The sequence below is a fragment of the Corvus moneduloides genome, chromosome 14, assembly GCF_009650955.1.
Source record: "Corvus moneduloides isolate bCorMon1 chromosome 14, bCorMon1.pri, whole genome shotgun sequence".
NCBI classification, from domain to species: domain Eukaryota; kingdom Metazoa; phylum Chordata; class Aves; order Passeriformes; family Corvidae; genus Corvus; species Corvus moneduloides.
The window spans coordinates 9,914,665-9,936,639 of NC_045489.1; the positions used below are offsets into that span (position 1 = coordinate 9,914,665).

The window sequence follows — 21,975 nt, forward strand, 5'->3', positions numbered from 1 at the left end:
GGAGGCCTTTAGAGTCTCTTTTTTGATGTTGGTGGATCTGTTACCAAAGAGACTGTAAACTCCCCAGGAATGTTAGGATTCAAACACTGTTGAGAAATGGCTGTGGAAAAAGTAACAAACCAAGTGATGAGGTTTTGTTCCAGGAGGTTCTCCATGGTCTTCAGCCAAGAGTGCACACCTGGCTGCCTGACAGCAGAGCTCCTCAGGGGAAGTCTAGTGGCACTTGTATGTTTGATAGGAAAAGACAGACTAACTTGTCTTGACAGAAACTGTGGTACATAGAGATAGGAATGTAATGTTACTGAGGCTCTTCTGGAGAATGTTTTGTGACTAAGTCATCATGATACAACTCCTGAGGCCTGGAACATCGTGCTTGTGATGTGTAGAGAAGTACTTTTTCCAGTTTAAAATAAACCCCAGAAAAACAAATCTTCAGTCTGTTTTTGACTGGCTTTAGAACAGGTTGTATGGTTCCCAAGGCTACTAAATTACATTCCAAGTCAGACGTAACAGAAATAAACAGGTTTGCTAAGGAAATAAAACTTACATGAGTAGGCTGTAAAGTTTTCCTCTGTTCCCAGTAACTGTCATGTTCACTTAAGCCAAATTAGATAAGAGGTATAGAGATGTAAGAGATGCCAAATTTCTACACATTCTTGGTTCATTGAAAGGATTTGATTTATAAAAAAGACATGAGTAAGTGTCCCCTTTCCTGAAGTTGCTGTCTGTGCAATCATTCAGGGGTAGAACAGTCAATGACTTTGTCCCATCAGTTAGAATATTCAGCTTTTGGATATGAGAGAGCAGGTGGAAACAAGGTGAAGTTCTGGGGATCCGGGAAGAAGCCAGGTGTGACGGATTTTCGCCTTTTTCTACGGAAACTTATGGGGCGTGAAACCCTAAGTCCTATTTAGCATGTGGCCCTGAGGGGTGGTTTCTGTCAGGGCTGTAGAGGTTGTAATGGCAGTTGCTGGATGTGCCTCTTGCTTTGTCAGTCTTGTCCAGGTACTATGCTTTTAAATTTTTGGTACTTGAAAGTGACCCTGCAACCAGAGCAAGTGTCTCCAGCTTTTTGATGGTGAGGCTGAACAGTAACACAAAGCTGTGTTAACAAGTCCAGCCTAGGTCCTTGGAGCCTCTGTACAAGCATGTTTAGATTGGCTCAGCAGTTAACTGGCCCTGAAGTCTGCAGCTACCCCAGCAAAAACCATTTGGAAGAGAAGATGGAGAAGTTGAGATGAGACTCAAGGTTAGCTCAGCCCTGAAGGGAACCAGTGGTCCAACTGCTTTAAGCTAGTAGAGGTAAAGAGGTAAGATGTTCCTTGTGGCAAAGGCATTTTTTGAAAATTCAGGCCTAATCTTGCTGTTTTAGGCAGGCATGAAACCAGTGGCTCAGGTGGCTACAGTGAGATGTGCTGTCTTTCTCAAGAAGTGTAGAAGTTTACCTTGTGTTTCTATCATTTGAGGTAGAATATGATGAATTTTTCATTACAGTTTTTAAAAACATGGTTGTTTGCATGGTGAAGTATTATTTGATGAAAGTTTTTCTGAGGAGCACCAGAATGTATGGAATACTTTGTCAGTGTGATAAACTCCCATTCTCACTTTCTAATCTGGGCATGAGCAGTGTCACTGTGTTTCAGTTAAAATTGATTTCTTGATTATAACTCAGTATTTTTAGTGATGCTACAAAGTAGGTGAAGGTGGTGTGCATGAGTGAAATGCTTGACTATTTATGTAATGCCAGTGTTCATTCCTATCCTTTAAAAAAGTCATTAGTGTGTATTAGTACAGTTCCTGACACTGTACTGGACTATTTGAATGATACCATGTATAAAGCTTGATTTTATTTTGTTTGACTGATGTAACTTTTAAGTATTAGGTTTTAAGTATTTGTTATAGTATCAAAGGTGATTAAATTGTTTTGTATGGAAAAAAAGAACTTCGTTGTTAGCATAATGATAACCTGGTCTTTTATGTCCTCTTCTCCCTCCCCCTTATGCCAGTGGTAGCGTTTCCATGACTCTAAAAAGAAACTGGGTGGTCACCTGTATGGCTGTTTATATAGCAGCTACCAGCCTACAGAACAAACACAGGTCTACTTCTCAAAGAGTGAAAAAGCAGTGTGGTAAATTCTGTCTGCCTACGGTTTTCTATTCACAATTGCTACAGCCATCACCAAGCAAAACCTAATTTGATTCTAATAAACACTATGGATGGTCCTCTCCACCAGAATCCATCTCTCTGCCTGGCAGCCGAGATCTTCTCTGCAAGCCAGGCTTCTTCTTCTCCCTTCCCACCTTGAAGGATGTGGCACTGTCACTTGGGACTGATTCCCTGGCCGGCTCCAGTATCTGCTGTTTGACAAGAATCCCATTTTTCCCCCCCCCAGAATGCTATTGACAGGATCTTGTGTCCTGCGCTGAAGCTGGCGCGAGGATAGCTTCTGCTCTGCTAGTTTGAAGATGTTTGTGTTTTTTCCTGTTAAACGTATTTTGTGTTTAAATGATGACAGTAGCTATTACCACTTTGCTCTTCTTACTTTACCGAAAAGCGATATATTGCCTGGGAAAACAGTGCCGTGGCACCTGGTTGTTGTGAAAGCCTAATAACGCCGCTGTTGTGTACGGAGCAGCGGGTGGGCAGGAGAGGATGCCAAAGCTACTGGCACAGGCACCGCCTTGCCGCACGGTGTGCTGCCGGGTGGCCCCGCCCGTTCCGCGGTGATGGAACGGCGCTTCCGGCGGGCGCGGAGGGAGGGACGGCCCGGCCGGAGCCGCGTGTGAGCAGCGCCGAGGCTGTGGGTGCCCGCCCGCCGGCCCTGGCCCGCCGGCCCGGCGCTCCCCGCACGCAGGATGTTCAAGAAGTGAGTGTGGCCGGGCTGGGGGTGATGGGAGGCGCGGGGAAAGGGAAGGGGCCGGGCGGGCCCGGCGCCCCCTCAGCCCCGGGCTCGGCGCTGCGCTGGCGGGAGCGGCACCGCGGCAGCGCCGCCCGCAGCCCTCGGCTTTGCCTTGGGCACTCGCTCGTTAAGTGGAGCTGAGTCATTAACTTGCCCGAACTTCGGGTGGTAGAAAGCGCCGTTCGTACTTACGTGGTGGAGGTGAAGGATTCGCATCGGAACAGGACTGTGGGTGTTTGTGTTACCAGCAAAGTAGTCTTGGCGCTCAGTGAAATAGCGTTGTATGCCGGGGCTTATCTGTAAGACTAAACACGTGTTTTGTGGCCATACAAAAAGTTTAAGGATGAAGACAGGCTACTAAGGGGGGACCCCCTGCCTTCCCCCACTCCAGTGTTCCCAGGGGACAAATTTAAGCCTCATGAAATCCTGCATTTGGAAGTTGGACAGTCGGTCTGCTGTTAAACTTTTATAGTGAATTTATAAGCATTTCTGAAGACAGCTGCTGAGAAATCCATATTTTGTGCATCAAATTGTGCATTTCTAAAATACTGTCGCTGCCTTGACAGATTTGATGAAAAGGAGAATGTATCAAACTGCATTCAGCTGAAGACTTCAGTTATTAAAGGTATCAAGAATCAACTGATAGACCAATTTCCTGTTATTGAACCATGGCTAAACCAAATCATGCCAAAGAAAGACCCAGTCAAAATAGTAAGATGGTAAGTATCTTTTCTCTTAAATTTTGCTTTCAAGGTGCTAGGATTGCTTCCTTTGTGCATTTACTTTGTACAGTAGATAAACCTACCACTTTTGAAAGGCATCTGTCATTTCTTAATAGCTGATAGTCCATGTTATGGCCAAACTAGAAAGTTGGCATGTGCTCATTGTGCTTTAAAGGCGTGTGCTAGTAGGATGCATGAGGAACTTAAAAATGCTGCCTAGTAGTTAATGTGCAGTGTATTCAGGGTCTCTCCAAGGATCAGCCTGTTGTTGAAGGGAAGCATTCAGCTTTATGGACATGGAAGCTCACAATTGTTTCGATTCCCGTCAGTAACATTTTGTATTGGTTTTGGGCTTCCATACATTATCTTGAGTATCTTCTCTTTTTCTAAATAGAGGGTAGTACATTTTTGCTGAGTTCTTCTCCTCATTCACTCTTTGTATTGCATTCAAAAAGCAACACTGAAGAAATGCAGTTTGTGTATTTTGTCTGTTGGTTTCTTTTTTATCAAAGGGGAAAGAAGTGAACAGGAGAACACTGCTGAAGAACAACTCATACAAAAAGATAATATTTTTAGTTTTAAATTTTGTTGCTAATTGACTTTTTATTCTCAGGTGCTAAGACAGACTAGACTCCATAAAGTAAAATATTGTATTTAAATTATAGAAGGGTTAAGTAGCTCTTGCAATTTTTTTTTTTTAATCTTGCAGTCATGAACATATAGAAATTCTCACTGTGAATGGGGAGTTGCTGTTCTTCAGGCAAAGAGAAGGGATTTTTTACCCGACGCTAAGGTTGCTTCACAAATGTAAGTTTCCTGAGGGTGGTAGTGCTGAGAAGAGAAGGGTGACAGTGTGATTCCACAGGATGTCTGTAGAACTAAATGAAAAAGAGCTTCCATTGCATGTATTCTATGCATATGTATATTCCAGAATAGGTCTTAAAGATACAGCATACTTTCTTAACTGGAATTTATTAATTTTCTATTTCACATGTCTGTGTGAACTGTGTCCATTCTATATGTTAAGCAATCTGAACTTGGATAAGTAAGAATGAAACTGTGCAAAGCTCTTTAAAAAAATCTTGAGAGGTTCCCCTAGGACAGAGATACAAATTTGCTATTGTTGGTCCCTATCTTTTTTCTTTCAAGTCTCGTTGTTATATGAATACTTGTAAGTTCTTACTAGAAAAATACTCCGTCTTCCTGAGTTTAATGATGTAATGTATATCTGTCTCCTGTAGGAACTTATGCTGCATGCTTTTTACTTTTTACAATTTGCTTTTGCATTTTTTTTCTTGCTGTTCTGCTTGATTGTGTCACTCTGTTTTGGATCCCAAAAAACATTATTCAGTCAGATCTCAGTGTTGGAAATACTTCAAGAGAGTGTCTGCACTTGAAGGATGGCTTGGAGAGCTGACAGCTTTCATGAATTTTGTCCGTGTTTGCCTTTTTTGTTCTGTTAATGTTAAACTGTTTTTCCTTCATTTGGAGTAATTTGTAAGAGTACATGGAGTTTGAAGGGATTTAAGACCCCTTGGTTTTACAATCGCTTGGGTGGTTGTTTTCCCTAGGGGAAAATTGTTGCTCAGTCTATGGGTCTTTGAGTGTGCAGGAGTCATTGCCTGAAGTGCTGGATTACCTTTGGTTCTCAAATAAAAGATGTAGTCTGGGAGGACGGTACCTGTGTCCTTTTGGGTCAGTATTTGTGTCCTTTTGGGGTGGTACCGCCCAGCAGGAACTCTGGTAATTGTTTCTCAAACTTCCTACCCTTGCAGCACACTCTATATCTTATTGCCCCATTTAAACTGACTTGATAATGAGCTATTCATGTTGTCATGGTGCTGTATTAATTGCAATGCTGTATCTTTCCCCTCCTAGACCCATTTATTCTCCCGCATCAGCAGGTTGATAAAGGTGCCATTAAATTTGTCCTGAGTGGAGCTAATATAATGTGCCCTGGCCTGACGTCTCCTGGAGCAAAGCTTTACCCTGCTGCTGTTGACACTGTCGTTGTATCCTTCTTAACTATGAATTATTGCTTACTGTGAGATGAGTTAAATTTCCGTTCTTGTGTTCTCAGTTGATCATTATCTGTATTACTTTGGATTTTAATTGGATTTCATGAAATGACTAGTAATCAGAAAGGAGCTGCAGAGGTTTAGATATTGCTTGGCAAGGTTAAAATTGTTCATATTTTTTCACTTACTGTATGTTCCAAACCAAATAACTATTCCTGCTGTACTGTTGGGTGGGCTGCTGTTCCATTAATCTCATTGGTAAGTGGAGCTCCTTAGTGATTTTATGCAGAGTGGTAAAAGTAGATGAGGTGCAGTGTAATTTGTCCCCTGCCTCCTTAGTCAATCTTGTATTCCCTTTAGTTAAAGAAGAATTCTCCCCTGTTCCTAGGGAATTAGGGAAGATGCTTAGGATCAGCTTTACAGCAGTAAGGGCTTGCTCTATGTGTCTAACAAGTTAGCATATGTAAAATGAGGAATGTTTGATAATTCACTCATTATATTACTGAGAAAAGAACTCTGAACAAATACGGCATTTATAACACCAAGCTGTGCTAATTTTGTTGTTAGTTAGATGCTATCGGAAAAGATCAGCAGTTAACATCATGTGTTGCTAAGCTCTGAAAAGGACACATCTGATTTCAGTACTTGTGGTTTTTAAATTGGTGTCTCAGTTCTTCTGTGCCTTGGAATCTAAAATGGCCCCACAAACATGTGCTGTTTTGTTCCAGAAAGGGAGAGACTGTCATCTCTGTGTTAGGCACAAAGGAAGAAATGGAGTGTAGCACTGGGAGATTTTTTTCTGTAATTGCTGTTCCAAGTTCATAAATACATGCTTTGTTCTACACACTGTGATTCAATTGTTAAATTCAGTGCATTGTTTTGCTTATCTTTAAGAGCTGGAGCTCTAGAATTACTAAAAGGTTAAAAGTTCAACACTGGCTTTTCAAAGTGTTTTTGGAAGTAATTTCTTCATATTGCTTTTACTCTTCTGAAATAGTTCAAAAAGAAATCTGTTTTCCTTAGCAGTAATTTGTAGGCAATAATGGCAGAGGGAAAACAACATGCATTATGTGTGGGAGTAATGAAGATGTCAGCTGAGGACATGTAAGTGTTTTAAATATTGAAGTATAGCCTGTCCCATGTTATTATTCTTATGTTAGTTTGAAGTATAAGCACCACTGTCAAGGTTACTGCATTGCTGTTGCAGCATGTGTTGTTCAAGCACGGAGTTTTGTAAGATTTCATTTTGTTGATGGGTATTCAGGGAAAGATGAGGCAGGGGATGTCGTCCATCTTTATTGGCATTCAAAATAGTTCTTTTCATGTGAATATGGATTTTAAGACACAAAATATTAGTACTACTACTGAATGTTAGTATTTCTAGTGCTCTGATCATACTTTCGCAAAGATCTTGTTGAACAAAAAAATAATTCTATCAAGTACTTACTACCTGGGCTAGGCAAGAGGTGTAATTTGGATTTGAGAAGATTGAAAACATTGAAGAGATTTTTGTCTGCAGAGACTCAAGTCCTGCTGGAGCTTGGTTGCCTGTCTAGTGTTTTTTTTCTCTGTGGCCTACTCTTTTTCTTCAGGGTGTACCCACATGCAGCATTCCTGCTTGATGCGCTGACTAACTTAGCTGAGTCTCTTGTGAAATTTAGAGGTTTGCTCAGGGGATAAATGGAAAACTATTTGAGAAGGCAAAGAGATACAGAAAATGGAAATGGATGTTAGTTGTTCCTGGCTTTCAGATAGTGTTAAATTACAGGTAGCTAAATCACTTTGTCATTTTAAGTTCTATTAACATCTTGCAGGATGTGAGGTGCACCCAGCAGGTTTGGGCTGTGTTGGTTCCAGCCCCATCTGTGACTTGTGGCAGTGAGGAAGCTGTTTTGCTGAAAACAAATCACTCTTTTTTGTGTGGTAAATTCTCAGCAGGATCATCTCTTGTACTGAGTGACTGCTGTCCTAAGCTGTAATAGTAGCACGAGGCAGAGGGGTGGGAATGTGTTAGAGGACAGGGATGGATTGGGACTGCAGAAACCTGGATTTGGACCTGCTGTAGCTGTTGAGGAATTATATTCCTCAGGATTCTTTGTGGTGCTTCAAAAGACTCCAAGAGTAAGTGGAAAGAAAAGCCACTTCTGTCCCTGTTCTAAGTGTGCAGTGATATGTTGTGACCATTGCAAACCATGGTTCCCTGTATTCCCAACTTCAAATCCACCAGCAGCCTTGCAGCTGAATATCCTGTTCGTGTGAGAAGCAACATGAACTGGAGAGGAAAATGAAATTATACTGCTGTCAGCAGCCTGTTAGCTGCTTTTTTGTGTGACATTGTTCCACAATTTTCTGGTTTAGCCAATGGGATTTCAATCTCTTGCCGTGATTACTACACATAATGTGTTAATATTGTGTTAGTAGCATTTTCCTTCCTGGTTACTTTTGGACAAGTTGTGTAAGTAATAGAACACTTGGTGTAAATAGAGTAAACTATATTCCCCAGGGGAATGAAACTTGTTCTCACACCAAGAAAGAGATTTGTCTTGTTTATTGTGGCAAAACTATTTTTTTTTTTTTTTTTCTGGAAAATAACCACATACAACGCAGACACAAACCAGTAATTTTTAAAAGATGACATGACTGAAAAGATAGTCAATACTTTAGAGGATAGCATGTCTGTAATAGGCTGCAAGTCCTTGGCACATAAATTTAGCATTTTTAATTCTTTATTAAGTAGGTAGATGACCTGCAACTAGAAATGAGGCAGCTCACCTGCATTTGATTGTATCAGTGGCACACTTGGAACCAGAACTTGTTAGATTCCACATTCCAGTTGTCTTTTACCACGTCCTGTGCTGGGAGGGGAAGGCTCACAACTGCTGTGCTACTTTGATAGAGAAATGGTAAAATTAAGAAAAGTAGCAAAGTAGCAGAAGTGTTGCAGAAGTTCAGCAGCAGTGTCTGAAGAACTGTGTCCCACAAAGAAGTAGTAAAAATACTGTGGAAAGCTGTTGAAAAAATGTGGAAGGCAAATATTGTCCTCTTATCAGTCAGTAATGTGGGCACATGTGATGACAAATACTGTTTCCTGTCCACCTGCTATGGAAGATAATGACTTTGTGGTTGATAGCTTACCCCTTCCAGTTGACAAATGTTGCAGTTTCTACTTGAAATAATATATTGTGTAGTGCTTGCCTATTTAACCTAGCTAATACTTCTGTACGTTTTTCTTCCTGCAGTGAGAAGGTCAACAAAGGGATTGGTATTGAAAATATCCACTATTTAAATGATGGCCTTTGGCATATGAAGACATACAAGTGAAACAACAGGAACTGTTACTCCAAAGGAATGCACTTAGATTAAATGTGGACTGCTTTGTAATTCCTTGTTTTTAATGTGACTGAATGTACAAATTATTTTGTTCTGTGGCTATGCTAAATAAATCAATTGAATGCAAAAGTACTGTTAGGCTACAATAGTTTTCTAGATTTCTTTTTATTACAGTTACTTTGTTTTGTCTTAAACCTGAGTTCAGTGACTGAAGATACTTCAGATACTGAAGATTCTGCATAGACCGTGAGTAGACTATTTCAAATGGAAAGGAGGAAAAAGCCAAGAAATGTTTACATTTTTATGCTCTTCCAAAAGAGTAATATAAAGTGTGTGTGAAATATAAATATGGTTTATAAAACCTCTGAAACATTTTTTCTTCTGATTGACATCTTGTTAGTCTACCTGTTTCTTGAATGTGGAGAAATCAGGTTTTTTGACATTAGTTTTTAACTTATTAACAGCATTAACTTCATTTTACTTAAGGATTTTCTCTTTTAATATGCATTTATCTGTATAGGATTGATGAACTCAGACTGATATGTGGATTAGAAATTCTTTTATGCTGACTCATATCTGAAGACTGTACATATGTTCAGATTTCTACCTGCCAACACTTTGATATTGCTCTCCTAGTGGAGTTATAGCAATGGTGGGCACACTCCCAGTGAAGTGTGTGCCACCCTGGTGCCTGACGCTCTCTACTCCCTGTGTGCCGCCTTATTTTAGGAGCAGAAACAAAATCACTGTTAAATAAAGGCATCATAGCAAAACATGTTTTTCAGTGTAGCCAGGAGCAACTTTTTCAGGTGGAACTTGAAAGAGCTCTCAGCTTGTGCACACTGCCACACGTCCGCACAGCTACAGAATGGGTTCAGGAGCACTGTGTGTCTGGATAACCCAATCATTTGTTCAGCACACCCAAAGCTATGCCTATGGAAAAATGGAATAATGTAATAAATTAAAGAAACTTTTAAGGTCTACCACTCATAACTGTGTCTGGAAGCATTTATTAATATTTCAAGTCTTTATTCTAACACATGCATTTTACAACAGCAGAATGTAGCTTCGTGTGCCAGTGCCTTGTCCTGATGCTGTTCTGCAGGCTTGGTTTCCCCACCCTGGGACCTTTACAGAAGACAGTAGGCAAGGTGTTCTCCATCTAAATCTAAAGCCAAGTTAAGACATGTATTGCCTAATACATACTGATTTTAAAATTCTGTAAAATTATTTACAAGACTGTACTTCTGAAAATGACAGGGTAAATCTGAAACTATCAATGTAGGAAGACAAAATTTAAGCAGCGTTGCAGAAAAAGTTCTGATCAAACCTCACACCTTCAGAATGCTGGTGAACATTTCTGTGCATCTTAAAGATTTCATTATAAATGTACTGATTTCTAGTTAGTACTATGGGAAATCAGTTTATGCTTCAGTGTTGGGGGTTTTTTTTTGTGTAAAATGAGCTAATCTTGCATTTTGTGGTTTGCTTTTTTACCCTTCCATCTTACCTCCTCCTGCTGTCCTACAGTACCTCAAATCTGTGACAAATGAGGTTTTTTCTCATCGGAATTGTTCACTCTCATTCTTTCTCCTATGACTGCTGTTCCTGCAGGGGTGTCAGAACTGTTTTTAATAATCAGAAGCACTGAAATCAAAGTTTTTTACTTTCTTTATCTGGTTTTGTCAAAAGTTTTCCCAGCTGTATTATTCTGTAAGAAGATACAAGTCAAATCAGGCCTAATTTATATACCAGTTTAGCAAAACATCAAAAGTACAAGTTTTACCTAGGTTTTGGCAGCAATCATGTAGATGTTTGTCTTGCTGTCAGCTGAGCCCTGACTGACCAGGAGGACAAGAAGGTGCACTTGTCCCACCTTTCAGAAAACAGCTGAGCTGTGGGAGCTTGTATGGGGGTCTGAGCAGTTGTCCTACCTTTCTGGGTCAAAAATGATGCTTAAAACCCAAGATGTGGATATTCTCATCAGCTCTGAACCAGCTTCCCCCCCTGCCCCCTTGCAGATCAGGGTAGGGTGTTACGGTTGGTTAAAGGTGAGGTAACACAGTCTGCTCCCATGTTTTATGAGTATCGTAGTACCAACAAAGCCTGTGATAGTCCTAGATGTAACAGATGGATGTACCTTAAGTCTTGAAACACCCATGTCAGGTCAGTGAATTCTAAATGGAGCAAATACTGAAGTGCTGTTTGTTTGCATATGCTGTGAGTGGATGGGAGTGTGACCCAGGAACAATTGTACTGACAACTAACCAACTTCTCCCTTGTAAACACTATTAGCACCCACTAACAGGAGTAAAAATAATACTGAACCCTTATTCTAACATGCTTATAGATGAAGTGAAATTTTAAATGAGCAATTAATCTTGTGCTAACAGACTCCCTGACCATGTTAATACCTATTCAAATACAATTTATCTTTTTCTTTTGTCTGCTTAGAAACAGTAGTCCAAAGGGCACTTGATATTACTCTGCTGCAACTTCCTAAAAGATTTCTTGTTATTGTGCTTCCTGCTCATTCCTTACTGTTAGAAGGTTGTACGTGAAGTGGCAGGTGCTGTATAAACGCAAGCTATTGTGTAGTTCACTGTAAAAGAAACAGCTTACAGTTACAGTCTTTGAGACTGAATCTGTAGTCAGTTTTATTGGTACATCTTAGAAAGATATAAAGACATTCTAGAAATGCCTGGAAGAACTGAAATAGTCAAAGTCTTGCAAAAATATATTTGTAAGATTAGACTAAAATTAATTTTGAGTTTTCATTAATAAATATTTACATGTACAAACCCCCCCTATAAACTTAATTTCCTTTTATAATAAACATTACAACTTCTTATCATTTCATTCCAGCACTGTCAAAAGCCAGAAACATTCCTCTAAAAAAGATATAGAAAAAAATTATTCTTCCACTTTTAAAATTAAGAGCTTTAGCAACCCTCCATGTGCAAAAAAACCTGTACACCAGAACCAGAATGTGTCAGTACAACTGTGTGTTGTGAGAAGAGCCAACTCCACAGTTCCAGGCCTTCCCTGAGGACACATCAGTCATTGTCCGAGCCCAGTGGGGGCAGGAAGACCAGGGCATCACTGTATGAGTGGCCGTAGGGCCTGAGCCTGTACACCCCGTACATCATCACGTGCATGTGGTTGGGGGCCAGCCCACTGAAGGTGATGGCCATGTCGGAGCAGCAGCCGTCCACCACCTGCTGCGGGTGAGTGGACATGGCCTCCTTAATGAGGGCTCCGACGGACTTAGTGTTAAAGACGTCTTTTCCTTCTGAATCTTCGGCGTTTTCGGCAAACACGCCGGTGTACTTCAGGCAGATTGCCAGCTGTTTGTCCTCTGCGAGTTTCCAAATCATACCTCCCTGCTCTGGACACTTGTCAGGGTCTTCAAGAACATGGGCGAGTCGTCTTAGTGACTCAATGCTTAAGACGATTCCTCCCTCGCCATCTACATACTCAAGGTCACCAGATTTCACAGTGTGGCCTATGTAAAAAGGCTGTGAAGGGTCTTTTTTCAGTAAGAAATACTTGAGATTTTCAATTATAGCAAATGTTGTTGGATATGCAAGGAAGAACCAGCTGAATTCATCCTTATAATGTTCGTATGTTATCTTGTAAGCTTTTCGCATCATCACCCACATATCATTTGTGTTGAGGGCTACAGAATCAAAGACTTTGACATTTTCTGAGCTGTAGAATTCAGCCTTGTCGCAGTGCTTGCTCCAGGTCTCCCTTGCTGCAGCCCAGTGCCCCAGATCTTTTGGTTTGACAAGGATGATACAATAAACGCGGATGCTTTTACTAAACTCCACACGTTCACCTTCTGAAAGGTTTAAGACATCTTCCTTGTTGGGAGCCTGGATGTGATGATGCTCGTGGTGATGTGCTTTGGTCCCGTGGCCCACCTTAATGTGTCCGAGGAGCGTAACCAACATGCAGAAGGCTCCTCCAAGCACCACCCCCTTCACGAAGGAGCTGCTTTCAGAAATCATTTTTCCTAGAGAAGAGACGCACTGTAAGAACTTAAAGGAATAAGTGCACTACCGCGGGTTCCGTATGGTTCTAATGCAGTCCTAAAATTCTAAAGCCAGATGCAGTTCCCTGATCTCCCGCACCAGGACAAGGCTGGTGAAAGCGGTGGCAACACCCAGGTTCTCGGTCGCGGCTCACGGCAACGATACGACACGAGCCTTGTGCCCCGGCCCCTCTCCGCCGCTGTGACCACACGGCCCCGGCCCCGCCGCCTCCTCGCCCGCAGCACCGAGAGGCCGCGGGACCGGCTCGGGCGCTGACGCGGCCACATCGCGGCTCGCGCGCGGCGGCGTTTCCCGGGGAGCCCCCCCGGAGCCCAGACCCCGCCTGCCCCGCTCCCCGGCGCTCGGTGCCGCCGCAGATCCCCGAGCTCCCCGAGCCGCGGAGCCCGGCGGAGCCGCCGCTCACCGCAGTCACGCGCACCGCCCCTTCCTGCACCGCCGGAAGTGCCGCGCGGCCGCGCCGGGCTCCGCGCGCTCGGTGGGTCGGGGGCGCCGCCTGGCGGCGAGCGCGCGGCCCCGCCACCCTCACGGCCCCGCCGGCCCCGCGGGCTCCCGTCAGGGGACCCCGGTGCCTCCGCGCCGGTCCTGAGCCGCTCTCAGAGGGGTGCGGGGATAGCCGTGGGGATGCCCTGCTGTGCCAGCGCAGTTGTCAAAGAACCTACCCAGTCTGACCGTTCACGAGACCCTTGCCAGTCATGCTGCCACCGCCAGAGACAGTCACTGCGGGGATAGAAGTCTCTTGACGGCAGCTCCAGTGACACGACGGGTCCCTCGCTTGGCTCCCCACACACCCCACTCACACAGTCAGACCAGGTTTCCTCTCCGGTTCTATCCCAGGTTTCCCATAGCTGAGTCTCAGATGTTTCGTCCCATAAAGGGATTTATTCCGGCACAGCAACACAGAAACAGCTCGAGCTAGTGCCTCCGAGGAGGCTCCCAACGAAGGAACCCCATGGCTTTTATCCCCTCACAGTGTCCCGTCCCACAAGTCTCACTCTCCCTCCTCAGTCCTCTGCTCCTGTCCCCTTCTCTTTGTCCACCCACCTCACTGGCACCCGTCTTCGTCTCCTTTGTTACCAAAAAAGGTCGGCAGTTCCCAGCTCCTGCTATTGTCTCTTGTTTCCATTCACTTGGCTTGCATCACCCATCTTTGTGCCCTTATCCCAACGGTTGGCAGTTCAGGCCTCACCTTGGGCTCAATCTGCATCTCAACCTGTATCTTGCAAGAAAAGTTCAAGTTTTCAGCACAAACTCTGTTTTTAAATGAGAAGGTATACGAATGGGGACAGAATAGTAAAGGAAAGGCAGAACTGGCCTTAAACCGAATCTAGGATCAAATAAAATATATCCAAGTATATCGAGGGTCAAATATATATCAAGTATATCAATATCTTGAGTACATCCAGGGTCAAATCCTGGATATACTGCCATAAATTTCCTAACCAATGCAATAGACTGGGCTTGGAGCATGGTGCATTTCACTTGTTCCTCTGCCTCCCTGGCAGAGAGCACAACACACACAAAGTTAGCTAAACTAGAATAAATGAAAACCAGTATTTTCAACTAATATAACTTTTTCTTTCCTTCAGTGATAATTGTTCTCATCTCCAGATTGACAGAATCTCTTTCTACATATCACCTCTCAAGAACTTGGAGTTGACACCTAATTTGAAGGAGCATCATAGAACAACAATTTGCTCCCTTTTTCCACCTGCCTCTTGGAAAAAAAAAAAAGTTTTACATGTTTTGTCTCTTTATTAGCTGATGAAACTGTACCCTTAGGCCAACACAGTGATTAGGATAAAGTCCTATATAGGTTTTCCCTGTATTGTAAGGTATGTCCTGGTTGGATGGATTTAGCTGGTTTTATATTAGTCAATTTACAACTGAGGTGCTCTGGATTTTATGGCATCTGTCTGGGTGCCTCAGATGCCTCAGTTATTCAGTAACTTTTGGGGTTTTTTTAGGCTCCTGGCTGTACTGTAGATTTCAAGGCTCAACAATGTTATATTTGGCAAAAAGACCTGTAAGACCATTGATTGCTTAGCTCTTCTGGGCCCTGGGGAACCACTGGTTGAAGTTCAGGTAAAAATGTTACAAAATAATTACTTTGGTTGGGTCAGTGCATGTCCAAAATGGCTCCATTCAGTGGAACGAAATGCCAGTTACACACAGTGATGGAAGAGTACTGTCAGCTTGTACGGGTAGTTCTGTTGCTGCACTAGGGGAATATCATTCATCCTGTTATTTTCCCACCCGACTGCTTTAAAGGAATAAATATGTGGACAGTCAGATTGTTATTACATACCAGAGACTGGAGGTGAGTTCAAAGCTTGTTTTAGTATCTCCTGTTGTGTTGGGTTGACCCTGAGTTGATGGACAGTCTTTAAGACCAATTACGCTTCTCACAATTTACATATTTAAACCACACAGAAAGGCGGGACTTCCCCTTTTTTGGGTCGGAGCTCGCCTGCTGGAAGGTGGGGGGGCTCCGAGCCTCCCGGCCCCGCTGGGCCGGGCCGGGGCCACTGCCCCTTTCCCCCTTTCTCAGCACCACGGCACGGACCCTGGGTCGCTGGGGGGGACTGTCCCAGAGCCGCAGGCAGCTAAAACCAGCCATGGACTGCCACAGCTAAACCCATCCAGCGCGGCTCCTGGGGACAGACGGGTCCCTCTCCTCTCCATGCGGAGCCGGCGGAGCCAGCGGGAGCCGGCAGAGCCTCCTGTCTGCAGCCAGCACACTTCGTGCTGAACTGAAGAGGACACCATGCAGCCAGCAGCACAGAGGGAGCGAGGCTTTCCCCACCGTAAAGCCCGAACAAGAACACCCTTCAACATGGCGGTTTCAGAGTCAGAGAGAAAGAGAAGTGAGTCACGTGGGACGGAGCTGGAAATGGCGACAGGAGAGAAGAGGGCGGTGCCGCGATTCTGGCGCGCAGCTTAAAAGAAACCTTCTTGCATGCCGTGGTAAGAAACCGTAATACCACAAACTGTTTGTCTCTTTAATCCAATGAAAGAACATGGGGGGATGGAGTATCCTCGTGTGCCTGTGAAGATTGTGAAGAATGCCTATGCCAGGCTATATAGAAGTAGTAAGAGGCTGTTAGAGACTTGTGGCGAAGAAAAGCCTCTGTGTGCAGGCTAAAAGAACTTATCCTTAAAAAGATGAATAACCCCATGTGATGGCCCATGTTTTGTAGTATGAATGAACTGTGAAATTCTTCATGGGAGAGATGTTCTACACACAGCAGACTGTTTGTTTCTGGGCGGGCCTGCTATTGGTGGCAGTTTGGGAACCATGTGCAACTGAAGGAAAACCTTTTCTTCCTTAAGCATAAGAGAAAAGATTTTTCAAGAACTGCAACACTGACTAACATCCCATGTTCTGTCATCCCTTGTGTGAGCTGGATAAAAGGAGAGAAGTGCTGGAAAGAGGGGGGGGGGGGGGGAATTTACTTTAATTTTGTTTTGTTGTTTTCTCTTTACTTTTAATTCTGTTAGTAATAAAGCTCTTTCATTGTACTGCAACTGTTTAAGGTTTGTGCCTGCTTTGCTTTTCTCCTAATTCTTATCTCACAGAAGAAAAATAAGTAAATAATGGATATTTTGAATCAAAACCACTACATTTAATTGGTGTTTCCGCCCGGTTTCGAACTCAACCCGCTACATCAATGGTGGAGAATGCGGGCAATTAATGAGCGCTGTGAGATGAAGATTAATTAGGAGAAAATAATAAGCAGAGCAAGTAGAAAGTTATAACATTAAGTAGAATAATAGAAGAAATTTGCTTTGTAGTAGTGGTAAAAATTCTAGGGGTGGAGGTTTATGTAATTTGTTTTCTTTTAGCTCTGGTTTTGCTATTTTAAGTAACTTTTGGATATGTAAATTTTAAGAAGCGAGGGGTGGAATGTGTTGGGTTGACCCTGAGTTGATGGACAGTCTTTAAGACCAATTACGCTTCTCACAATTTACATATTTAAACCACACAGAAAGGCGGGACTTCCCCTTTTTTGGGTCGGAGCTCGCCTGCTGGAAGGTGGGGGGGCTCCGAGCCTCCCGGCCCCGCTGGGCCGGGCCGGGGCCACTGCCCCTTTCCCCCTTTCTCAGCACCACGGCACGGACCCTGGGTCGCTGGGGGGGACTGTCCCAGAGCCGCAGGCAGCTAAAACCAGCCATGGACTGCCACAGCTAAACCCATCCAGCGCGGCTCCTGGGGACAGACGGGTCCCTCTCCTCTCCATGCGGAGCCGGCGGAGCCAGCGGGAGCCGGCAGAGCCTCCTGTCTGCAGCCAGCACACTTCGTGCTGAACTGAAGAGGACACCGTGCAGCCAGCAGCACAGAGGGAGCGAGGCTTTCCCCACCGTAAAGCCCGAACAAGAACACTCTTCAACATGGCGGCTTCAGAGTCAGAGAGAAAGAGAAGTGAGTCCTGTGGGACGGAGCTGAGCATGGCGACGGGAGAAAAGAGGGCGGTGCCGCGATTCTGGCGCGCAGCTTAAAAGAAACCTTCTTGCATGCCGTGGTAAGAAACCGTAATACCACAAACTGTTTGTCTCTTTAATCCAATGAAAGAACATGGGGGGATGGAGTATCCTCGTGTGCCTGTGAAGATTGTGAAGAATGCCTATGCCAGGCTATATAGAAGTAGTAAGAGGCTGTTAGAGACTTGTGGCGAAGAAAAGCCTCTGTGTGCAGGCTAAAAGAACTTATCCTTAAAAAGATGAATAACCCCATGTGATGGCCCATGTTTTGTAGTATGAATGAACTGTGAAATTCTTCATGGGAGAGATGTTCTACACACAGCAGACTGTTTGTTTCTGGGCGGGCCTGCTATTGGTGGCAGTTTGGGAACCATGTGCAACTGAAGGAAAACCTTTTCTTCCTTAAGCATAAGAGAAAAGATTTTTCAAGAACTGCAACACTGACTAACATCCCATGTTCTGTCATCCCTTGTGTGAGCTGGATAAAAGGAGAGAAGTGCTGGAAAGAGGGGGGGGGGGGGAATTTACTTTAATTTTGTTTTGTTGTTTTCTCTTTACTTTTAATTCTGTTAGTAATAAAGCTCTTTCATTGTACTGCAACTGTTTAAGGTTTGTGCCTGCTTTGCTTTTCTCCTAATTCTTATCTCACAGAAGAAAAATAAGTAAATAATGGATATTTTGAATCAAAACCACTACATTTAATTGGTGTTTCCGCCCGGTTTCGAACTCAACCCGCTACACCTGTTTGTAAAATCATTTGTGGCTTTCAGGGCTTCAGCAGTTGCTTGATCATGTACTTCAGAGAGATTTGAATGTGTTGCGACTCACTGCTTCAGCTGATGCTTCAACAAATTGTTTTCCTGCTTAACTTCTGTGAGGTTCTTTTCAGGTCTCTGACAGAACGACTAATGTAGCTACAGATCTTGACTGTTGCTTTATTGTCTTTTCAACATTGCTTTTATCCAGCAGCAGATCAATGAAGAGAAAGTCTAAGCAGTATGTAAAGCATGCTATAAACCCAGAGAGACTCCCTGGCTTCTGAAATTGTTGCTTGGTGTTAAAAGACTAAAATGGCATCGTAATGCATAAGGTCTCACAACAGTGATTGTTAAGTATTTTGTAGCTCATTTAGACACACATGTACTCATGTAAACTATCCATCTCAAATTACTACAAGAAACTGTTATTAAGATCTTCAGGGGATAAGTATTTGAAGTCATTCTGCCATCACCTGGGAACTGACCAAATCTTGTAACCAAGAAAGGGCCAGCCCTAAGATGGAAGTTAAGTGAGGAAAGTCAAGGGAAATGCTCAGTCACATGGTAGGAATGAACCAGGAGAACTGACTCCTCCAAGATCACTGCAAATGGCTTTGCATTAGTTTTGTATTAAAACATGCACTCATGTATTCATATATTGCCAGATATATTCATGTATTCATACTCATGTATTCATAATATTGCCAGATTTCAGCTTTGAGTACTGACTCGCTGTCCATGGAGGTGTTCGTAGCTGCATCTTTATCCCCTACTTCTACTGATCCTTTGCAGTGTCTGTCTCTGCCACCCTCTGGAACAACGGCAGCCTTTCGAACCTACAGACCTGTGTCAGGACGTACACTGCTGACAGAGCTGATAAGCTCCATGGTTTGTTGCTTGTCTCCACAGACAGAACTGTTTCTCTGCTATTTTCTGCTTGTCTTTCTTCACTGGCTGTAGCTAGCTGCATTTGCCTTCTGGCTCTCTTTCTTGCCTCCAAGGAAAGACGTCAAACATTATGTTCTCACTGTGTGGCGCAAAATATCCTTGAGAGATTGGCTATTATCAAAATATATTTGATAGGAACCTTGTTCCAATTAATGTGAAATGTTTCAGCTGACACATGAGTTGTCATCTTTTACAGGCACTGCTTGTTAATGATCAAAAATGAGTGTCCACTCTCTTGGAAGCAGACCCATCTGTCTCCCTGTGATGTATGTGTGCATACATATGCTCTGGGCTGGAGCCTGCAGTTGCACTCAGAACAGGTAACTGAAGCCAGGGGAGAGCTATTGCAGGTGTTTCTGAGCAGTTAAAACACCAGCTGAGCTACACGTCATATAGAAAGAACCCCTAATTAGGAGATCCTGTTGGAATTAAAAGAAATGCAAACATGAGGTTGAACTGGGACAGCTGACTTTGTTGTCACATCATCCATGCATTTGTAATGCTGAAGCTACTGGAAAATGCACAAATTCTACCTGTCCATTTGACTGCATCAGAAGAGGGGGGGGGGTTGTTACAAATGAGAGGGGAGAGCTTAGACAAGTCCCTGCCTTTGTTCAGGTCTCTGGCAGTAGGCAGTAGCTTTATTGAGGCAGCCAGCACCCCAAAATCCATCCTTGCTCTCAAGTCCTTAACAATGACCAATCCGGCCTATTACAACATGAATTATTTATTGAATAGACACAAGGAAAATAGACATAAGACTTTAACAGGCTTACTTACTATACAGGATAAATAGAAGAACTACGAGTAAATAAAAATAGAGTGCACAATAATAAAAGTACCTATGCTACAGCTAGTGAAGCAATAATTTCAATTAGGAGCCAATGTCCCTTACCAATGAATGATGAATCCTAATTCTGCTCAATCCCAGGGAAGTATCTCGATGTGAATGTCTCCATGTCGAGGAGAACTCTCTACACACTCAGAGAGTGTATAAGAGATTTCTGATTTCATGAAAGTCATGGTGGTCTTTTATAGTTGTAAAAAGTGCTTGTCTATCAGTGTATTGGGTTGACCCTGAGTTGGTGGACAGTCTTTAAGACCAATTACGCTTCTCACAATTTACATATTTAAACCGCACAGAAAGGCGGGACTTCCCCTTTTGTCGGAGCTCGCCTGCTGGAAGGTGGGGGGGCTCTGAGCCTCCCGGCCTCGCCGGGCCGGGCCGGGGCCACTGCCCCTTCTCCCCTTTCCCAACGCTGCGGCACGGACCCTGGGTCGCTGCGGGGGAACTGTCCCAGAGCCGCAGGCAGCTAAAACCAGCCATGGACTGCCACAGCTAAACCCATCCAGCGTGGCTTCTGGGGACAGGCGGGTCCCTCTCCTCTCCATGCGGAGCCGGCGGAGTCAACGGGAGCTGGCAGAGCCTCCTGTCTGCAGCCAGCACACTTCGTGCTGAACTGAAGAGGACACCATGCAGCCAGCAGCACAGAGGGAGCGAGGCTTTCCCCACCGTAAAGCCTGAACAAGAACACCCTTCAACATGGCGGCTTCAGAGTCAGAGAGAAAGAGAAGTGAGTCACGTGGGACGGAGCTGAGCATGGCGACGGGAGAAAAGAGGCGGTGCCGCGATTCTGGCGCGCAGCTTAAAAGAAACCTTCTTGCATGCCGTGGTAAGAAACTGTAATATCACAAACTGTTTGTCTCTTTAATCCATTTGAAGAACATGGGAGGATGGAGCATCTTCGTGTGCCTGTGAAGATTGTGAAGAATGCCTATGCCAGGCTATATAGAAGTAGTAAGAGGCTGTTAAGAGACTTGTGGCGAAGAAAAGCCTTTGTGTGCAGGCCAAAATAACTTATCCTTAAAAAGATTAATAACCCCATGTGATGGCCTATGTTTTGCAGTGTGAAGGAACTGTGAGATTTTTCATGGGAGAGATGTTCTACACAGAGCAGATTGTTTGTTTCCGGGCGGGTCTGCTGTTGGTGGCAGTTTGGGAACCACGTGCAACTGAAGAAAACCCTTTTTTCCTTAAGCATAAGAGAGAGACTTTTCAAGAACTGGAACACTGACTAACATCCCATGTTCTGTTATCCCTTGTGTGAGCTGGGTAAAAGGAGAGAAGCGCTGGAGGGGGGGGGATTTGCTTTAATTTTGTTTTGTTATTTTCTCTTTACTTTTAATTCTATTAGTAATAAAACTCTTTCATTGTACTGCAACTGTTTAAGGTTTGTGCCTGCTTTGCTTTTCTCCTAATTCTTATCTCACAGAAGGAAAATAAGTAAGTAATGAATATTTTGAACCAAAACCACTACATTTAATTGGTGTTTCTGCCCGGTTTCGAACTCAACCCGCTACAGTCAGTCATTTCTGGCTTATCCTTTCCCACCATTCAAGGAAGGATGTTTATTGCTGGCTAAGGTTGTTTTCAGCTGAGATAATTCATCACAAGACAAACCATTCTGGCCTAGCATAGCCATGGGGGAAGTAGAGATAAGCTTTTGCTGTATTAGGGGGTGACAGGTCCTGTCATAGGGGTCAAGTGTGATTATGGTCTGAAGGTTGCAAACTCACCTTGAATAGCTGAACACTAATTTGAGCCAATAGAGATGGTGCAGGAAAAGGGCTGTTAAAGGCCAACTATGTTCTGTTACGGTATAGTCCTTCCATTTGTTTCAGGCAGCCCATAAAGTGTATAATTGAACAAACATATCTGCTGAGGTCTTCAGTCCTATTGTTGAAAAGTTTGAGAATCCCTGT

The 21,975-nt window shown here is 43.7% G+C and overlaps 2 protein-coding genes across 3 annotated transcripts; one reads left to right on the forward strand and one right to left on the reverse strand.

Annotated features, from left to right (window-relative positions):
• Positions 1 to 2,730: 2,730 nt before the first annotated feature.
• On the forward strand, positions 2,731 to 9,959 carry MCTS1 (MCTS1 re-initiation and release factor). Its single transcript, XM_032124303.1, has 6 exons — positions 2,731 to 2,866; positions 3,466 to 3,618; positions 4,331 to 4,428; positions 5,500 to 5,633; positions 6,676 to 6,743; positions 8,879 to 9,959. Exons 1-6 carry the CDS (start codon positions 2,856 to 2,858, stop codon positions 8,958 to 8,960), a joined length of 546 nt encoding a protein of 181 aa, XP_031980194.1. The 5' UTR covers positions 2,731 to 2,855; the 3' UTR covers positions 8,961 to 9,959.
• Positions 9,960 to 11,593: 1,634 nt separating this feature from the next.
• On the reverse strand, positions 11,594 to 13,511 carry C1GALT1C1 (C1GALT1 specific chaperone 1). Of its 2 annotated transcripts, none has more exons than XM_032124301.1 (2): positions 13,431 to 13,511; positions 11,594 to 12,987 (listed from the first exon to the last, which is right to left on the reverse strand). In XM_032124301.1, the coding sequence occupies exon 2, from the start codon at positions 12,980 to 12,982 to the stop codon at positions 12,026 to 12,028; it is 957 nt and encodes a 318-aa protein (XP_031980192.1). In that variant the 5' UTR covers positions 12,983 to 12,987; positions 13,431 to 13,511; the 3' UTR covers positions 11,594 to 12,025. The 2 variants fall into 2 exon arrangements, with proteins under 2 accessions (XP_031980192.1, XP_031980193.1); XM_032124302.1 differs by lacking the exon at positions 13,431 to 13,511 and adding an exon at positions 13,106 to 13,393.
• Between the last annotated feature and the right edge of the window lie 8,464 nt (positions 13,512 to 21,975).

Bases quoted from the DNA above. Each gene is read 5' to 3' on its own strand.
- C1GALT1C1 (XM_032124301.1), bottom strand. From the start codon at position 12,982: ATGATTTCTGAAAGCAGCTCCTTCGTGAAGGGGGTGGTGCTTGGAGGA.
- MCTS1 (XM_032124303.1), top strand. The intron at 3,619-4,330 runs GTAAGTATCTTT...TTAATCTTGCAG, and splicing joins CCAGTCAAAATAGTAAGATG to TCATGAACATATAGAAATTC. The intron at 4,429-5,499 runs GTAAGTTTCCTG...TTCCCCTCCTAG, and splicing joins GCTAAGGTTGCTTCACAAAT to ACCCATTTATTCTCCCGCAT.